We start from the raw sequence: 21,509 nt of genomic DNA on the forward strand, positions 1-21,509 counted from the left end.
ATTGTGACTACTAAAATACCTAGATGAAAATATTTCTGATAATTTACTTTGGGGTAAAATTCATTAAATCTAATACCTAATTTAATACAACTTTCAAGTTTAATCTAACCACATATTAAAAGTTACCTTAATTCTTATAAGTTGGGAGATAATTCCAAAGCAAATAAATGTTATTTAAAAAAGGTATAAAACTTGCATTTTGACCTATTATGAATCTTTTAAAGAACACTATGTTTTGAAATCATATGTCAACTGTAATTTGCAGTATAAACTGATGTGAACTTTTCATAGTTCATTATGGCTGTTGAGTCGTGATTTACATAAGGAGACCAGAAAAATCTCCAAAAAGGGAATGAACATGATAAAAGCCTCAGGTTTTAAAATTATAGTTGAATTTGTTCAAATATCAATTAATATATCAATTACATTGAACATATCTACAAAATATTCTAAAGCACAAGAGGTCATTTTTTTATTTCAAAATAATATATTCAGGATAATACACGTTGAGTTTTAAAATAAGATTGTTTCCACGTTTAAAAGAAGGCAATGCATAACTGTAAACTATATTACTTAGTCATGATGGCTATATAACTCAACAAAATATTTTACATACAGAAATTCTAAACTATATTGAAACTATTTTCACAATTGCCTTTTTTTCCATTTATTTTTTAAAAAGTAATACAAGTGATATCATTGTAATAATCTGGTTATTATTTAATAGGAAAGGAGTTAAGGGAATATTAGTTAATATAAGCATGCTATTTATACAGCTTTGCTAGAAAGCTGTAATTTAACACTCTCCAAGTCTGTTCCCTGCTGATAGATGGGGGAAGGGACTGGACAAAGGTAGTATGGACTCATGCCCAACGAAGTCTGGGTGACATGGGAATGTGCTTAGCTGTCAGTCACACCTGGAAGCAAACTAGTGGCCAAAATAGGTGTGGCCACTGCAAAGGCAGAAGCCTGAATAGTTAAACCCCTGGACAAAGGGAGTTCCTGTTCTTGGTTCCCTTGCTTGCTGTTTGCACCTGACTCCTGTTTCAGGGGGCGCATTCCCCTGCATTCACCCGCATGGCCCATGCCTACGTGGGCTCCACAATGGACTAATGGACTTTAACTAGCCTGATGTTTTGCTAGACCCAGCTGCAACATGGAACAGAAGCTCTGGACATTGGCTTTGCTTTTGGTTCTATTGGAACTGCAGCTGCACCTTTTTCAGGACTGGTTTAAGAAACATGGGACTTTGGAGCCCAAGACATGTAATTCCATGCAAATAAAGTCTTTTTCTACATATCATTCTCCTGGGGGGGTTTCTGAAATGCTATTTCAGTGGTATCCCAAGAACCCCACTCCCACGAGTGGCGGGGAAGTCTGGCCCACTAATATCTCCTGTAACACAAGGTACTTTATGGAATGACTGCAAAGTAGACAACAGAGGAAAAGTACTATGGGTACAAATATGAAAATAAAAATTCTATTAGTGTTCTTTGTTACAGAGGAACATTCTTTTAAAAGTGCTAATATTTTTATCGCAAATAGTAGCAGAATATATTTAAGCATTAGACCATTTAGTTGAAAAATTTTGCAGGATAAAAAGTGAAATACTTTAACAATTTCAAGTCATTAGAAGGCATTATAGCTCAATACACTATGACACTTACATCCTAATATATATCCCTAACGTAACTTTGGGTATCTGTAAATATTCAGATTCTGGTTACTAAGAATTAGTACAAGATGTTCTTATATTTGATGTAACAAATAAAATATGTTCTTTAGACGAGAAGAAAGACAGATGTTTACTAGAATTCTATTTAAACCAGAAAATTTAAAGTTGTGAGTTTGTGTATGTATGTAAATGGGGTAGTCAACTTTTTTTTAAGCCCTCTGAGATATAAGTAGAAACTAGGTTTCATTTAAAAGGAAAAACCATAGGTGGCATTGCCATGATTTAGATTTAAAGCCTTTCTTACAAGGCTAGGTTTGCTGAAAAGCTTCCTAAAAATATGCACTTGTTTTTACTCTTAATTTTGTATTCAACCAGAAAAATTGAAAATAACTATTAATCCAAAGTATATTTTCAAAATTTCTCCAAAAAATTGAATTAAATCAAACCAAGCTACAACTTCTGAAAGATCAAACTTAGGAGACTGCATAGTGTGAAATTTCCTCTTCCTTTTATCTGAGCAACACAAAGTCTCTATCTCAATAGCAATATACTCAGTCTTATAATCGACTTATCTCTGTACACTTAAGGTTTTATAACTTGCCATATTAGTTTAACATAAAATTGCAATACTGAAATTGGTCACAGTAGTGTATGGAGAGACTCCCACTACATTGGAAGAATGGCTTGCTGTTTATAAAATATGACATTGTTTAAGAAACAAACCAAAACAACACAACTCTTTGAAAAAAACACAGCTCTCAAATAAAATTTAAAAAAGCTTTTGAATAAATCAAAATCAAAATATTGGGATTTTAATATTAAAAATCTCCTAATTTAAATGCAGTTTGTCAAAAATCTTTCACATTCTTCATAAATTATAATATGGCTTTTAAATATGGCTTTATGTTTTTATCCAAAATTTTATCATAACTTTTAAATTATGTATAAAAAATGTATATTTTTAGTTAAATTTTATAGTTTTTTAAAAGCTGTAGTCTTACAACTAAAGAAAATACATACTTAAGGCATTTTTTCTTTAACTGCTTAAGGAAACAGCTCAGGCTATTTACCTAAAACTGTCCTAAATCTAAATAATTCATTCAAGCAACAGATGAATCACTCATTCTAAGAGGCTTCCTCAAATGTCACATTCTCCTTGAAGCTTTCTGAATATTCCAGCAGATAGTAGCTGTTCTTTTCTGTGTACTACATTCTTATAGCCTTCTGAGTTTCTCTCTCTCATAATCCTCACTTCAATATGCCTTGTGGTTCATTTTTTACAGGTCTCTTTCCTCTGCTAAACTGTATTCTCTTGTGGGTGGAAACTGAACGACATCCATCTCTGCACCTCAGCAAATGACATACAGTAGGTACTCAATGTCTGTTGAACAAATGGAGAACAGAGCATGAAGATAAACACTGCATTCTCAACTACTATTTGGATTTTTTCCCCAAAGTTTATTTTAAAGTAAAAGTGTTTACTGTTAACTGTTAATAGATACACATCAGAAATAGTCTGCTTTTAATATCCATTGAAAAATAATACATTTGGAGCAAAAACTTTCTGAGAATAATAAAAAGAAATAGAAATATGTATGAAAAGGAGACATTTAGCTTTTTTTCTTTTGGATTAAAATGTCCCTTAGTCATTGAATCCTATTAAAGAGCTTAAAAGCAGTTAAAATTTCACATATTAAACCATGTAGATTTGGTTAGAGGGAAAAAAGGCTTTCAGAGATTACTTAAAATGAGTTAACAGTGCAAATACTAGGCTGTTTGTTTCATGAGAATTTTACCATGTGCTTTGCTTCTTCCTTAAAAAAAATTTAAAATACTCTCCAGTTTTAACACAAACAAAATATAAATATTTATGAAGGAAAACAAATTCCACAGCATTCCATACAGATTTCTAAACAGTCTGATGATTCACAACATGCATCCATGATGCCACAATCCATGTCACAAGGGCAGTTACAGTCATCCCCCATTTCATCTCCACAGCAACAGCAGCAAGCTTCTGAGGTGCAGAGGCCACATGAAGCTTGTCCCAGGACAATATTGCAGAGGGTCAGGAATTCACAGAACAAGCAGGCCAGGATACAGTGGACACAGCAATCTTCATTTTCAATTGGGAAGAGACCGCATAGTGAAAAAAAGGAGGAACAGAAAGTATATAAATCGTCAATAGACTGAATAATGAGTTGATCAAAATAAGTAATCCAGAACCCAATGACATGCCTTCCTAGAAATCTTTTGTGGGCTGAAAGCTCAAAAATAAACTTGTTAAATTCTAGATAAACGATCTTTAGAAGTAGATACTCCATATCGGGGGGAAAAAAAAGTTGTAGTTGTGTATATGTGCACATGTGCATGTGGGTGAGATTATTACTCTGATACACTGCAACAATCTTTGGTCCTAGGTTCCACTTTATGCATATCCCATCTTCCCTATATCCTATTGTTCTTTATAACATAGGCTAAAATGATTCCATGACATTGAAGTCCTTCAGAAATAGAAATTTCCTTCAACTGCTCCATTGACCTGCTCCAAAATTGAGAAGAAAAAAACATATTCAGTATATTATTGAATAATTGAATGAACAGTTAAATTGGAATGTATTAAATTGGGGTCAGCATACTTTATTTGCCAATAAAACTGACTCAGTTTCATGGTCTCAAATATTTTTGGTTTCACAAGAATTAAAGAAAAACTGCGACTCTCTGTTTGGGCCCAACCATTGTTCCTGGAAGCCAAGTTCTTCTGCCTGTTTCTAACAAAGGATTTGTGCCTTAACAAATGTGAATAATGACATACTAACATTGCTTTCCCACTTCCTGTATGGCAAAGTACTTTACATTTCTATTATTTCCTAAGACATCTCTAATAATCCCTCTTTAAAAAATGTTTACCAAACTTCATGAACTGATATAAAAAGATGAAAAATCAAACAGATCATAGTCTTAGTACCCTATACTCTAAACTTCTTTCCTTTAGAATAGTGATTTTTCAAGCTTTTTCATCTCATGGCCTACATAACTAATTACTAAAATTCTGTAACACATCAAAAAATAATGCTTTTGCTGATCAGACCAGAAAAATAGGTATAATTTGATTCATTCTCACTGCACAGCTATTGTTGTCATCTTTTTATTTGACAATCTAAGGGAAAAAAGGTCCGTGCCTCGGACTAAATAGTCAGGTATTGCGTGTTTTAAAATTTTTTGCAACAACCTGGTTGAAAATCTCTGCTTCAGAATTTTGTGGCAAGCAAGAGGAGCAGTTGAAGAAAATTTCTATTTCTGGAGGACTTTAACACAGCTTATAAAATAATTTAAGACCAATGTTATAGGACCTTTGTCTAATTTCAGAAAGTTTGTGAATTTTTACCAGGATTATTTCTGGGTTTGTGCATTGTTGGTTGGCACTTTGTTTTGTTTTGCTTTTTCTGTATTTTATACAATGCAAACTTAATGAGAGGATTCTGCTTTCAACAACAGCATCGATGCAGAACAATCCCACCCCCATCCCACAGTCACATACCCTTTGTTTCAGTATTGGCTTTAAAACGGAGTTCCTCTGATAGGTTTCAGTAAACTGTGTGATCGTCCCAAAATAAGCTCCCCAACTCCTTGAATATGCCCGTTTCTCTACAGTCTCTAACTTCAGTGAGAGTCTTTAACTTTGTAAAAGTGGGAAATGTGGACAACACAAGGTCATTTACTACATGCCAGATGGCAAAAAGTAGGGAGGGTCAGAAAAGAACTCAAAAAGGAAACACCAGAGCTGTTTGTAGAAGTAAAGCCTTAAATAGAACACAACAATCTTTCCTCTCATTCTTGGGTCCACTCTCACATACGACGGTCTATAGAACAACTAGAAAAAAGATCATAGAGTTATAAGAGCCTGCAGGTTTCTCTCCATCTTCCCCAAATATTTTAGTAGTAGCCAATCAGATCAGGAGAACACTGAAGCAACCACATGAATCCATATTCATAACCTTGGGAAGTTCTGGGTTTCTAGAGCATGTCTGTGGTTTATCTCTTTCTACATTCTTTTTATAAAATTTACCCTAATGTCTGTCTTATATATGTCTCTGTACATTTGAGTTTTCACAGGAATTATATTATTATGATTTGTAAAATACTCAAAATGTTAAAAAGAGTTAGCTTTATCATTATTATTATTATCAAAATAGTGTTTAACTGGCAGCAAGCCAGTTCTAGTCAATGTACCTTCAATCAAATACTAACTAATATTAACTAATTTTAACAACAGTTTTGACCTTAACTTTTTCCCCTGCTGAATGCTGTATTTCAAGACTGAAAGAGGGAAGCTATAAAAACTTGACACTGAAGAACCTTTGAGTAATTTTAAAATGATACCACAGAATTCCTACAAATAGCATTTTTGTTCAAATTTATGTGTTTCAGATTTACTTGTGTTGATTAATGTAGCTATAGTTCATCTATTTTCCAGGTACATAGTATTCCATTGATTTAATGTACCATAATTTATTTATCCATCATACTATTTATAAATATTTTGGTCATTTCCAGTGTTTATGGTATTCCAAACATGACTGTTTGAAACAGTTCTGTGCAAGTTTCTTAGAGCACAAATGCTAAATAATGAGCAGTATAATGGCTGGGTCACAGGATGTGCATATGTTTAATCTTATTAGGTAATTTCAAGCGTTTCCAAACAACTGCTCCAAAATTTACTCCCACTAATCAAGTATGAAAATGCTCATCGTTCCATATCCTCACCAATCTTTGAAACTATCATAATTTAATGTATGCCAATTAATTGAGTATGAAAAGGCGTCTCATGGTGGCTTTATTTATTTACTACTATGTTTGGATGCCTTTTCATGTTTCCTTGACATTCATGTTTCCTCTTCTTTAAAATGCCTGTTCAGGGTGTTCATGTTTTCCACTCCACTCACTTTCCTATTAAGTTGCTTCCTTTTTTCCTTATTGATTTGTAGAAGTTCTTAATATTCAAGATAGCAAGCCTTTGTCAAATACAATTGTCCTTTCTCAGTATGTGGCTTTCTCAGTTAAAATGACAAGAGACAGATGAATTAATTTTTAGACGATGAGAGAATGAAGTTACCAAGTGAACTTCAAATCAAGTCTTGTAGTTAGCTGGAGATATGTGTTGCATGGCTGAAGAAATGAAGTGATAGATGGACAAGTCTGGCAAATTAGTGAAAAGAAGAGGAAGCATTAATAAGATTTGGTGGCATAATGAAATAAACAGATTTTGTGTCCAATTCAGAACAAAGGAATTCAGCCATGCTTAGATACAGAAAGGGAGAAGAAATCAGGAGGAACACATTGTATATTATTGGTGTGAAATCAATAGTCTCAGATGAAGAGGGGTGGAAATGGCATTTCAAACTGAACAACTCATTGCTACTCATAGCATATATTCATCTAAGAATTAAAATATCTTCCAGGTTGTGGGTAATAATGACAGTTGTCATATAAAAATCAGAAACCCTAAGCCAAGAGTAAAATATCTCCAAACTCCTACAATTAGCCAACAAGATCTATAAGTTAATTTAAGTCTGTTAAACTGTCTTTGTATTTTCAGTAAAGAAAAATTTTTAAAAGTTCTTAGCTCTAAATAGATCAAACACGTCTTTTCTAGCCTGTCTTCTATAACACATGATTTCTATAATGAATAGGTATGCATGGTGGTTTTACATAAATGGGAAGCCTAGTATTAATGAAGAAAAAATAGTTATTTGCTGTTGTCAGAATTAAAATAGGTATTAAGACAGCGATGTTTTCATCATTCTTTCATTTAAAAAAAACCTATTTATTTACAAAACTTACTTTATACTAAACTCTGTTTTAAGGTCTTTGTAAATATTAATTCATTCAATTCTGTATTGGTAAAATGGGGATAATACCAATACAGAAACAGATTTACAGAAAATTTAGGAAATTCACCCAAGTCACAGAGGAAGTAAGTAGCAGAGCCAGGGTCAGAGCTCACACACAGCTCATGCTCTGATATAGCATGTTACGTATGCTGTCACTCCTAGCACTTGCTTCATCTTCCTGGGGGAACATCAGTTATAATCCATAACATTTGCTGATTTGTTTTTGACCCTTTTCCTTTCTAAAGATGATTCTGAATTTCAGTTTTAATGAAGAGTTGATAGTAAATGTTAACAAGTAAGAGCAAAGTTGATGAATTGCTGCCAGTCACACTGTTGAAAAAGACATATGAAAGAGATGGTGTCTCAATCAAAAGAAAGAACTCTTTATATTTAAAATATAAAATTTAAGGTCTATAGTTATATGAACAAGAACGATGTTGAGATTACATAGGAACCCTAGTGGTAAAACTAGTGTGGTAAAATGACAGAGGTCTTAAAAGAATAAGCTTTTTATGTAAATATTAAAACTTACAAAAAATAAACATCTTCTCTAAACATAAGTACTATATAATTTACTAAAAAAGCACTTTGAGATACTGTGAAAAACCAAATCTATTAACAGGCCCCTAAAAAAACCACAAACCAAAACACATTTTAGAGATTAGAGAGATATGAAACAAGGTGAATTTACAGAGACATCTACTAGAAACTTTTATTTCCTGTACTTTGTAAGTAGATAAATACCTAAATATAACAATCAAAAAGAAAAAAAAAAAAAAAGAATCCCTAAACTATTAAATCAATTTAATAATCTGATTTTTATTCCTTGTCAGAAACATCTTTCTTTTCAGTTGTGTTCCAGAAAGTAGTTTATTTGTGACTTGGGTTAAAATAAAATAAGAAAAAATAGTTGTTACAGTTTCTACCACTACCACCCCCATTACCCCCAACAAAATCAAGAATCATAAAAGGCATTAAGATGTTGGTTTTATTTGAAGCAAAGAGAGGATTATAAGAATTATCAAACTAAGACTTAAATAAAAAAACTGTAAAAAAATGATTCCTCCGCATCTATGTAGTTCACTGCCTGACGTAATTCTTTTCCCTGTTACTGAGGTTTTTAGTTTCTATGGTTTTATTCAGTCACATTTACAGTTTTTGCCAAAAGTGTTTAAACTTTGAGAAGCCAACTAGGTTTTAGGAAAGGTTCCTGTCCCAAATTGGGCCAACCAAGAACTGCACAATTTAGTGTACTACTGAGAGGAGAACACAGCACAAGACTGACAGCTACTGTAAATTTAGGAAAACAAAAGAATATACCAGCAAAGTAGCTAAAAAGAAAGCATGAAAGGAAATCTTTAGCACAATGTTTTATTTTTTAAAAAGTTATGAATTACTGCAGACACAAACCAAACAAAATCTTTGCATTTTATAAAAGGTCATCAATGTTAAAGCCACGCAGCCGGTGTATCTGGAAATAGGCTACTTGCTCCCAATGCCAATGAAGGTAACAAGTGAAACCTACATAAACAGCATCTCAGATGACTGGTAAAAATATCTAACTGGTCCAAGAGGCTTAGTTGTGTTTAAAAATAAGACTGAAGAACTCATTTCTATAAGAGCATATTAGTTTAGTAATGAAATTATCCCCAATTGATTTACCCAATCAATTGGCCAAAATACTAGGAAAATATGAGGAAAGTTATAGTAAATGTTATAGTAAAAGGAACCCTGACTAAGAAAACTATCTGCAGGTTAAACTCAGCTCTAGTCTAAACAAGTCTCTACTTCTTTAGTTTCCTTTTTTTAAGATGCGGTTTGACTTTCTCGGAATTTCTTTGAACAGGGACACCAAACAATGGAGTACAGGGAAGTCAAAGAGCAGTAAGTTCTGAGAATAACCTATAGCCCCTTTCTGAGCAAATAAATGCAGATTTGCACATGTCTTATCTTGACTAATCTCAAAAATACTTTCTTAATCAGGTCCCTATCATGTAGACTATATATGGAGAAACAAGAGGTTCATTATCCTTTTGAACAGGCCAACAATATGCCGAAAAGCAACTGCAGACTAGAACATGAACACTCAGTTATGTATAATTACTAATTTAGGAAATTGCACAGAGATCAAACCTGACTCTGTAGCTTTACAACCAAAGCTATAGAGAACCCACAGGTGTTCCCATGTCTTTAGCTGCTAAGGCTTACATCTGCCTGGTAAGGGTGCAAGGGGACTGACTCATTGTGCAGAAGAAGCCTCTGGGTGTAGGCATTCCTCCTCCAACTGTTATTTCTCAACACAAAATAAAAAAGCAGGCTAGAAGTAGGTTTTGGTAGTCGTGAATCCCAGCCAGAATGGCTGTTAGTGTATGGCCTCTGTGAAAAGCCAGCTGTGAGGAGTAAGACACAGACATCTCCAGGGAGTTCTGCTTCTCAAATGTTTGTGGGGGCAGGAAATATTTACTAATACAGCACAGTAGCTCAGCTCCAAGTAGTTCCCTGTCTCCAAGCCAGAGGACTCACAACATCTGGCTACAGCCCTAGAATGACCTGCTGCCTGCATAAACTAGGAATGCGCCTCCTACACAGAACTCTTCTGCACAATGCTGTCCCCATGAGGTCATGGGTCTTAGCCAGAAAACAATCAACACTTACCTGTTGAAGAAAGTGAGTTAAGTCAGGAGGTAAAATAAAAAGAACTACATTTTACACTGCTAAACAAAGATGAACACACTTGGAAAACAACAATAATCTTTACTATTATCTTTCATCTCAGCAAACTCAAAAGAACCTTAGGAAAAAAACAGCACAATTCTCCAACATCCACGAAAGGACTCCTCAGTAAATCTCCTATCACTTAACTAGTCCAAATTGTGGAATCCATCTTCCTCCTATGGGAGGTGTACTAGTGTTTTAAATTACAGTAAGTACACAGCACAGATTTTTTGCTTCTCTTATTTTGTTTATCCTGATGCTGGATCTGCAATTGATTCATTAAATATTCTAAACTCTCAAAGATTTGATCCAGTAATTGGGTCATGACCTAACTGGAACACTGATTCAAACAGTCCTTTCTAAAGAGTTGCATTTTACAGAGTTTAAGAAAATAACATATATACCAAGACACCTTTTGTTTTCCAGGTGCTTTACACAGAAATCTGAAGAGGAACAAAAGCTCAGTTAGTAGAAGTGTTTATTTGAAACACTTGACATGCTAAGAGGGGGCAGAGAGGAAGGAAAAGAAAAACTAAAAATATCTATGGTACAAATGATATTTACATTAATTTATTGAGTCTCTACAATACTTTATGATCACAAACTTAATAGCTGGTAATAGAACTGTTCTCATAATGTTACAATGAGGATTAAAAGAGACAATGCATATAAGGTTCTCAATAAAGGATTTATCATGTAAGTACTTACTAAATATTATTATTGCTATAGCTACAAGAAACTTACCAATGTTTCTTTCATTCACTCTGATTACCAGAACAAAACAGGGCCATTCTGTCTTAACCTAAGGAGGTTAATAAAAGGCTTGAACCTAAAAAGAGAGAACCATCAAGGCAACTCTAAGAGAATCTTCAGAAAAGTGGAATAGAAATCTTCTCAGAAGGAACTAGTAAATCTTGTGTTTGGCTACTGAAGATTTAAAAATGATAATCAGTTTCCATATTTAAATTATTACCCATTTATCTTCTCAGGAAGCTAGAAAGCAAAATAGTAAGACCATACTTTACTTGAACCTATTCAATACGGTATTGAAACTGGTCAGCTGAATTATCTCTAATCCAAAAAGTTTGATTAATAACAAGGTTAAATACAACTTTTGGATAAAAATAATACTTTATATATTAATAGCATTTTCCTAGAAAGAATAAATGTCTAAGTCTCCTAAAGTTGGTCAAAATACAATCTATGGCTATGACAAGTGAATGAATCCTCTTGTTTTAGTGAAAATATATATTTGTATAACAATGATCTAAAAAATTTCTCCCAAATGTTTAGTTTAATATTTTTCCTATTTTTATTTTTTTAACCATGTTTATTTCACAAATCACATTTACATTTCACCTCTTAACTGTTTTTGTTTAAATATCGTGCAAGGGTACATTAGAAAAAGAAATCAACTTTTTAAGAAAAGACATATAGTACACACTGAGGTAATCCTGCAAAAGGTGGTGGTGGTGGTGATGATGATTATAATTATAAAATAACATCCTTGCCAAATTTTTTATTTATATTGAGGTATAACTAAACTATAATATTGTATTTAGCTTTAGGTATAAAAAATAATGATTCAACATTTGTAAACACTGTGAAAGGATTACCACAATGTCTAGTTAACATTCATCATCATACATAGTTACAATTTTTTTCTTGTGATGAGAACATTTAAGATCTACTCTCTTAAAAACTTTAAAATATGTAATCCAGTATTATTAACTATACTCATAATGCTGTAAGCCACATCCCCATTACTTACTTTATAATGGGAAGTTTGTACCTTTTGAATTTTGCTCATTTTACCCAACTCCAACCCTCAAACACTGTCCACTACCTATTAGTTATTTGTATCTATGAATTCATAGTTGCATTTGTTTTTAAGATCATATATATATGATCATATGGTATGTCTTTTTCTGTATGACTTATTTTTCACAAAACATAATGACACCTCAAGGTCTATCCATGTTGTTGTAAATGGCAGAATTTCCTTGTTTTGTTTGTTTTATGGCTGAATAACTCTCCATTGTATGTATATATGTACTACTTCTTTATTTATTCATCCATTGATGAACACTTAGGTACTTCCCTATCTTAGTTATTGTAAATGATGCTGCAGTGAACACAGGGGTGTCCACATATCTATGAGTTAGTGTTTTCATTTCCTCCAAATAAATACCCAGAAGTAGAATTACTGGATAATGTGGTAGTTCTATTTTTAATTTTCTGAAGAACCTCTATACTGTCTTCCACGGTGGCTGTACATTCCCATCAAAAGTGCAAAAATGTTCCCTTTTCTCCACATCTTTGCCAACACTTGTAATTTCTTGTCATTTGGTAATAACCGTTCCAATAGGTATGAGGTAATATATCTCATTGTAGTTTTAATTTACATTTCACTGGTGATTTAGTGATGTTAAGCATCTTTTCATGTACCTGATGTCCCTCTATATGTCGTCTTTGGAAAAAATGTCTATTCAGATTATCTGCCCATTTTTTAAACTGGATTGTTTGCTTTTTTGCTATTGAGTTATAAAATTCTTTATATATTTTGTATATTAACTCCTTATTGGATGTATGATTGGCAAGTATTTTCTCCTATTCTGTAGGTTGCCTTTTTATTTTCCTGATGGTTTCCTTTGCTGTGCAGAGGTGTGTTTGTGTGTTTTTAATTTGATGCAGTCTTACTTGTTTCATTTTTGCTTTTGTTACCTTTGATTTTGGTGTCAAATCCAAAAAATCATCACCAAGAGTGATGTCAAGAGGCTTAACACCTATGTTTTCTTCTGGGAGATTTATGGTTTCAGGTCTTATGTTGAAGTCTTTAATTTATTTTGAGTTAATTTTTGTGCATGGAGTAAGAAAGTGGTCCAGTTTCGTTCCTTTGCATGTGGCTATCCTGTTTTCCCAGTGTCTTTTAGACACTACCCTTTCCCCATTGTAGATTCTTGGCTCTATTGTTGTAAATTAATTGAACATATATGTTCTGCATGGCTTTATTCCTAGCTCTATATTCTGGTCCACTGATCTACATGTCTGTTTTATGCAATACCATGCTGCCTTGATTACTATAGCTTTATAATATAGTTTAAGATCAGGAAGTGTGATGCTTTCAGCTTTGTTATTCTTTGTCAAGATTGTTTTTGCTATTTGGGTTCTTTCATGGTTCCATATAAACTTTAGGATTGTTTGTTCTATTTCTGTGAGAAAAAAATGCTATTGCAATTTTAATAGGGATTGAACTGAATTTGTAGATTCCTTTGGGTAGTATGAACATTTTAACAATATTAATTCTTCCAATCATTAAGCACACAATATCTTCCCATTTATTTGTGTAGGTCTTTCACCTCCTTGGTTAGACTTATTCCTAGGCATTTTATTCTTTTCCATGCAATTGTAAATGGGATTGTTTTCTTAATTTCTACTCTGATAGATCATTAGTGTATAGAAATGCAACATATTTTTTATTCTACTTTTTCTTCCCTAATTGCTCTGTTAGAACTTCTACTGCTATGTTGAATAAAAATGGTAAGAGTAGTCATCCTGTCTACTTTCTGGTCTTAGAAGAAAAACTTTTAGCTTTTCACCATTCAGTATGATATTAACTGTGGGACTGTCATATATGGCCTTTATTATGTGGAGATATGTTCCCTCTATACACTTTGTTTAGAGTTTTTTAAATCATAAATGAATTTTATATATTGTCAAATGCTTTTTCTGTACTGATTGAGATGACCATATGATTTTTATCCTTCATATGATAATCTAGTGTATCACATTGATCAACCATTCTTGCATCCCTGGAATAAATACCAGTTTATCATGGTTTATGAACCTTTAAATGCACTGTTGAATTTGGTTTGCTAATATTTCATGGAAGACTTTAGCATCTATATTCATTAAGGATATTGGCCTATATTTTCTTTTCTTGTGGCATCCTTGTCTAGCTTAGTTATCAGGGTAACACAATCATAAAACAAATTTGGAAATGTTCTCTCATCTAATACATTTTGGAAGAGCTTGAAAAGGGTTGATGTTAATTCTTGTTTAAATGTTTGGTAGAGTCACCAGTAGAGACATCTGATCCTGATTGTATTTGTTGGGAGGGTTTTTGATTACTAATTCAATTTCATTACTAGTTAATGGTCTGTTCAGATTTTCTGTTTCTTTGTGATTCCATCTTAATAGGTTATATGTTTCTAGAAATATATCAGTTTCTATGTTGTCAACTTTTCTGGTATATATTGTTCATAGTAATCTCTAATGATCCTTTGTTTTTCTGTGATATCAATTCTAACATCTCATGTATTATTTTGCTTTTGAGTTCTCTCTTTTTTTCTTGATAGGTCTAGTTAGAGGTCCTTCAATTTTGTTTATCTTGTCAACAAATCAGCTCTTACTTTCACTGATCTTATCTATTGTCTTTTTGGTCTATATTTTGTTTATTTTCATTTGATCCTTTTTTCTTTCCTTTTACTAACTTTGGGCTTGATTTATGCACTCAACATAGAAGCACCCAAATATATAAAGCAAATCTTGATAAACATAAAGGGAGAGAGAGACAGTAATACAATCATAATAGGGGATTTTAACACTCCACTGAAATTAATAGGTAGATTTTTCAGACAAAAAAATCAACAAGAAAATAGTGACTTTAAACAACACACTAGATCAGATGAATTTAATTAATATTTTCAGAGCATTTCAGCCAAAAATTGCAAAATATACATTCTTTTCAGGTGCACATGGAACACTCTCTAGGATAGAACACACATCAGGAATATTGAAATCATATTAAGCATATTTGACAACTATAATGGTATAAAACTAGAAATCAATTATAAGAAAAAAACTGAAAAACATACAAACAGATGAAGGCTAAATAACATGTTATTAAATAATGAATGGTTTAACAATGAGATCAAGGAAGAAATCAAAAATTGCCTTGAGGCAAATGAAAATAAAAACACAAGAACACAAAATTTATGGAATACAGCACAAGCATCCTTAGAAAAAAATTCATAGCAATGCAGACCTAACTGAAAAAGCAAAAAAACCCAAAAAACAAGAAACTCAAATAAACAATAAAACCTTATACCTAAAGGAAATAAATAAAACAAAAATAATAAAAAATAACAACAAACAAAGCCCAAAGTGAACAGAAGAAAGGAAATAACAAAGAGCTCAAAGTGTTAATAAATGAAATACAGTCTGAAAAACAACACAAAAGATCAATGAAACCAAGAGGTGGTTCTTTGAAAAGATAAATAAGATTGATGAACCTTTAGTCAGATTCACCAAGACACAGAGAGAAAGGACCCAAATGAATAAAATTAGAGATAAAAGGGGAAAAATAACGACTGACACCACAGAAATACAAGGGATTCTAAGAAAATACTATGAACAACTATGTCCCCAAATTGAATAATCTGTAAAAAAAAATGGATAAATTCCTAGAAATGTACAATCTTCAAAAAAACTGAATCAAGAAGAAACAGAAAATCTGAACACATTGATTGCAACCAATAAAATCAAAGAAGAATTTTATCAAACATTCAAAGAAGTCACATCCAGCTTTCTCAAATGAGTCCAAAAAATTCAAGAGCAGGGAAGACCCCAAGCCAATTTTACAAGGCTAGAATTTTGCTATATCATAAACCTGCTAAAGACAGTACAAAGAAAGAAAATTATAGGCCTGTATGATTGATGAACTTAGACACAAAAATCCTCAAAAAAATATTAGCAAACCGAATCCAGCAGTACATTAAAAGATAATATACCATGATTATGTGGGATTTATTCCTGGGATACAAGGTTGGTACACTATCTACAAATCAATTAACATGATAAACCACTTAAATAAAATGAAGAATAAAAATTACATGGTTATATCAATAAATGCAGAAAAGCATTTGTCAAAATTCAGCATCCACTTATCATAAAAACTTAGCAAAGTGAAACTGGAAGGAACATAGCTCAACATAATAAAAGCATATATGACAAACCTACAGTCAGCATCATACTCAATGGGGAACACTGAAAGCATTTGCCTGAAGATTAGGAACAATAGAGAGATATCCACTTTTACCACTTTTATTCAACATAGTACTGGCCTCAGCAATCAGACAAGAAGAAATAAAAGGCATCCAAACTGGAAAGCAGAAGGTAAAACTGTAATTATTTGTAGATATGTGATACTCTTTGCAGAGAAACCTAAAGATTTCACCGAAAAATTTCTAGAATGGATAAATTCAGTCAAGTAGCAGGATACAAAATAAATATTCAGATATCAAATGCATTTTATTCACCAATAATAAACTATCGGAAAGGAAAGCTAAGAAAACAATCTCACTTATAATTACATCAAAAAAACATACCAAGGAATAAATTTAACCACTGGAGTAAAAGACCTGTATTCAGAAAATTCAAAGACATTGATGAAAGAAATACAAAGGTACTAATAAATAGAAACATATATCATGATTGTGGATATGAAAAATTAACATCATTAAAATGTCAATACTACCCAAAGCAATCTATAGATTCAATGCAATTCCTATCAAAATATCAATGGTATTTTTCACAGAGCTAGAACAAGTAATCCAAAAATTTATTAGGAACCACAATACCCCAAACAGCCACAGAAACTTAAGAAAGAAAAACAAAATGGGAGGTTTCACACTACCTGATGTCAAACTATACTACAAGGCTATAGTAATCAAAATAACATAAAAATAGACACACAGATCAACAGAAGCAAGTAGCAAGCCCACTAATAAACTCACACCTACATGGTCAATTAATCTATGACCAAGAAAGCAAGAACATTCATTTCTGTAAAAACAGTCTATTAAATAAATGGTGATGCAAAAATTGGACAGACACATCAAAAAATTAAACTAGACCACCTTCTTATACTATATATAAAATGAACTAAAGAATTTAATGTAGGACCTGGAACAATAAAACTTCTAGAAGAAAACATAGGCAATATTACCTCAGACAGTATTCTTAGCAATATTTTTTTCTTTCTGACTAGTTTTTTTTTAAAGTTATTGTTGAAAGTATTACATATGTCCTCTTGTTTTCTCCATGACCCCTTCTATCATGCCCCTGCACAACCCCCTGACCCAGACCTTTACCACACTATTTTTTTATATATCTTCACAGGCAATAAAAATAAAATAAAAAGTAAGCAAATGGAAATATGTCCAACTGAAAAGTTTTTGCACAGCAAGGGAAACCATCAACAAAAGGAAAAGAAAAGCTACTGAACGGGAAAACATACTCTAAAATGATAAATCTTACGGGGTTAATATGCAAAAGTTATAAGGAACTCAGAAAACTCAACACTGGAAAACCAAACAAAACTATTAAAAAGTGGGCAGAAGACTTGAATAGACACTTCTCCAAAGAAGACATACAGAAGGCCAAGAAACATATGAAAAGTTGTTCAACATCACTAATCATCAGAGAAATGCAAATCAAAACCACAATGAGATACCACCTCATACCTGTCAGGATGATTATCATTAATAAATCAACAAACAAATGCTGGCAAGAAGGTGGAAAAAAGGGAACACTAATGCACTGGTGGTGGGAATGCAAATTTGTGCAACGACTATGGAAAACAGTTTGGAGGTTCCTAAAAAATTAAAAATGTAATTGCCTTATGACCCATTGATTCCATTTCTTGGAATATATCTGAAGAAACCCAAAACACTAATTTGAAATAATACAGGCACCTGTGTACTCATTGCAATACTATTTACAGTAGCTAAGATATGGAAGTAACCCAAGTGTCTATCAATAGACAAGTGGACAAGAAAGCTGTGGTACATATACACAATGAACTACTACTTGGTTGGGGATATTAAGGATGGTGGCAGACTGAGCGGAAGCTACACTGACACTGTTCTGGGACCAAATTGGAATTAAAACTAAAACATTCTGAATAATCAACAGCAACAGAAGATGAGCTGGAGAGCACTCTCATAACCAAGGAGGAAAAGTGGAGACAGCATAGAGACTGGTAGGAAGTGCAGAGGCACAAGAGAGCTGGCTGGGCTTCCACAGGTAACAGCTGAAGGTCCAGAGCAATATCTCAGCTGTGGGGGGTTTCCCACTGAGGATTCTGGGAAATAAACCCCAGGCTGGGCTTCCCAGCTTAGGGCACTGGAACTGAGAAAGGTGCCCCCATAACATCTGGCTGTGAGAAGCAGCTGGGTTTCTGTCTGCCAAGGAGAGGCAGCTAGAACTTCAGGCACCCTCTTAAAGAGCCAGCACACAATGTTTCATGTGCAGCCACTCACCTTGGCCTCCAGCAGAGAGAGGGCAGAGTGGACTGGAGCTGTGTGAGGAAAATCTAGGGTTATGGACTCTGGAGATAGATCTCAGAGGGAACACCTCTGGATTCCTGTACTGAATCATTCCCTCATATTGCAGAGGACATGTTTCTCAGGCAGATAATTGGCTGCTTTTGCCTGGGGTGAGGAAGCAATTGCCCTATCCTGCTGGGAAACCTCTTTCCCTACCCACAGGAGCTTCTACAGCCTGAGGCTCATTAAGAGACTGATAACAACCAGCCACCCAACCCTGTGGAGTTTCTACAGCCTGAGGCTTGTTAAGAGAATCAGATTAATTAACCTACACGCAGAGGAAGACCTCAGAGCGTTTTGAGTCTTTGTCTGATCTGCTTCTGGGCCGGAAAAGCAGACTTGGGTGTGCATCTTGGTCCTGTGCAAATGCACCCAGCCCCAACAGGGGAGACCTCAAGCCAAGGGTTGCTGATAGCTCCAAACAGGGTACTCAGGGCCAGTCACAAACTTGATCTGACATTGGCCTGCACCAGAGACCCTCCAAAAAGACTGAATGTCCTAGCAGATCTACCTAATGCATAGAAACAAACTCAAACAGGCAGCCAAAATGGGGAGACAAAATAACATGCCCCAAATAAAAGAACAAAAGAAGATTCCAGAAAAAGAGTTAAATGAAAGGGAGATAAGCAATCTATCAAATATAGAGTTCAGAATACTGATTATAAGTTTGCCCAACAGCATGAAGAAAGATATGGAAACTATGAAGACAATTAAGAATGACATAGCAGAAATAAAGAATACAGTGGAAGGAATAAACAGCAGATTAGAAGAAGCTGAGGAACGGATCAGTGAATTAGAAGACAGGGTAGAAAAACATCACAATCAGATCCAAAAAGAAAAAACAACAAACAGGAGGACAGTCTAAGGGAGCTGTGGGACAGCATTAAATGTAACAACATTTGCATCATAGGAGTCCCAGAAGAGGTCAAAAGTAAGCAAGGGTTAGAGAAACTGCTTGAAGAAATAATGGCAGAAAACCTCCCTAACCTGGTCAAGGAAAAAGTCCCACAAGTTTAGGAGGCACAAAAGCAAGAAGAACCCAGAGGTCCATGTCCAGACACATCATAATTAAAATGCCAAGAATTCAAAACAAAGAGAATATTAAAGGCAGATGGAGCAAAGCAATGTTACCTCCAAAGAGTTCTCATGAGGCTGTCACAGCTGACTTCTCATCAGAAACTCCACAGGCCAGAAGGGAATGGCATGAAGGTAATGCAAAACAAGGACCTGAAACCAAAATTACTCTATCCAGCAAGATTATCAGTCAAGATAGATGGTGAAATAAAGAGCTTCCTAGACAAAAAAAAGGCTAAAGGAGTTATCACCACCAAACCAGCATTGTAGGAAATGTTAAAGGAACTTCTGTAATGAGAAGTAGAAATAGAGAGAAAGAGAAACATAGGCATAAAGAAGTAAAATGGTGCCCAGCCGGGCGTGGCTCAGCGGTTGAGCGTTGACCTGGGATCCAGGCTATTGGGGTTCGATTCCCGGTCAGGGCACATGCCCGGGTTGCGGGCTCGATCAATGACTCTCTCATCATTGATGTTTCTGTCTCTCTTTGTCCCTCTCCTTTCCTCTCTCTGAAATCAATAAAGATATATTTTTTTTAAAAAAAAGTAAAATGGCAATAGTTAAGTACCTATCAATAATAACCTTAAATGTAAATTGATTAAATGCTCCAATTAAAAGACATAAAATGGTTGAATGGATAAGAAAACATGACCCAAATATATGCAGTCTACAAGAGACTCACCTCAAAAGAAAAGAGTCACACAGGATGAGAGTGAAGGGATGGAAAAAAATTTTCCATGCAAATGGAAATGAAAAAAAAAGCTGGGGTAGCAATACTCCTTTTGGACAACATAGACTTCAAAATGAAGGCCATAACGAGAGACAAGAAAGGTCATTACGTAATACTAAAGGGATCAATCCAATAAGAGTATATAACCCTTATAAACATTTATGAACCCAATACAGGAGCACCTAAATTTATAAAAAAACTTCTAGAGGACTTTTATGGAGAGATCGACAGCAAGACAGTCATATAACGCTCCACTGATTTCACTGGATAGGTCTTCCAGACAAAAAATCAACAAGGAAACAGTGACCCTAAATGACACACTAGATCAGATGGATTTAATTGACATTTACAGAACATTCTACACCAAAGCTGCAGACTATACATTCTTCTCAAGTGCCCATCAGTAGATGAGTGGATGAAAAAGCTGTAGTACATTTATACCACGGAATACTATGCAGCTGTAAGAAAGAAGGGTCACTTATCCTTTGGGACAGCATGAGAGTATTATGTTTAGCAAAATAAGCCAGTCAGAGAAAGATAAGTACCACATGATCTCACTCGTATATTGAATGTAATAAACAAAATAAACTGATGAACAAAACAGATCCAGAGACATAGAAGCATGGAACAGACTGAGGGATCTCACAGGGAAGGTGGGGGTGGAGGAGTGGGTGGGGAGAGATAAATCAAAGAACTTATAAGTCTATAAGCATAACCCATGGATACAGGCATTGTTACGGGGAAGGCCTGGGAGTGGGGAGGATGCCAGGTGGAGGGGATCAATGGGGGAAAGGGGGAACATCTGTAATATTTTCAACAGTACAGATAAATTTTTTAAAAATAAAGAAAATAAATTTTTTAAAATGATAAAAAAATTTAAAAAATGAAATACTGCTTGGTAATAAAAAAATAAAATCTTTCCTTTTGCAGCAGCATGGATGGACCTAGATAGTATTATGCTGAGTGAAATAAGTCTGATAAAGAAATACCAATGCCTTATGGTTTCAATTTTATGTGGAATATAAATAACGAAA

The 21,509-nt window shown here is 34.0% G+C and overlaps 1 protein-coding gene across 2 annotated transcripts in view; it reads right to left on the bottom strand.

Annotated features, from left to right (window-relative positions):
* Positions 1–447: 447 nt before the first annotated feature.
* The window catches only part of MDFIC (MyoD family inhibitor domain containing), a 99,529-nt gene continuing 78,467 nt past the window's right edge, over positions 448–21,509 (bottom strand). For both annotated transcript variants that reach the window (XM_016221662.2, XM_016221663.2), the window contains one exon: positions 448–3,791. In XM_016221662.2, coding sequence (XP_016077148.2) covers positions 3,544–3,791 — 248 coding nt within the window. In that variant the 3' untranslated portion in view covers positions 448–3,543. The remainder of the gene's footprint in view (positions 3,792–21,509) is intronic.

Source organism: Miniopterus natalensis, chromosome 10 (assembly GCF_054644295.1).
Source record: "Miniopterus natalensis isolate mMinNat1 chromosome 10, mMinNat1.hap1, whole genome shotgun sequence".
Classification (NCBI taxonomy): domain Eukaryota; kingdom Metazoa; phylum Chordata; class Mammalia; order Chiroptera; family Miniopteridae; genus Miniopterus; species Miniopterus natalensis.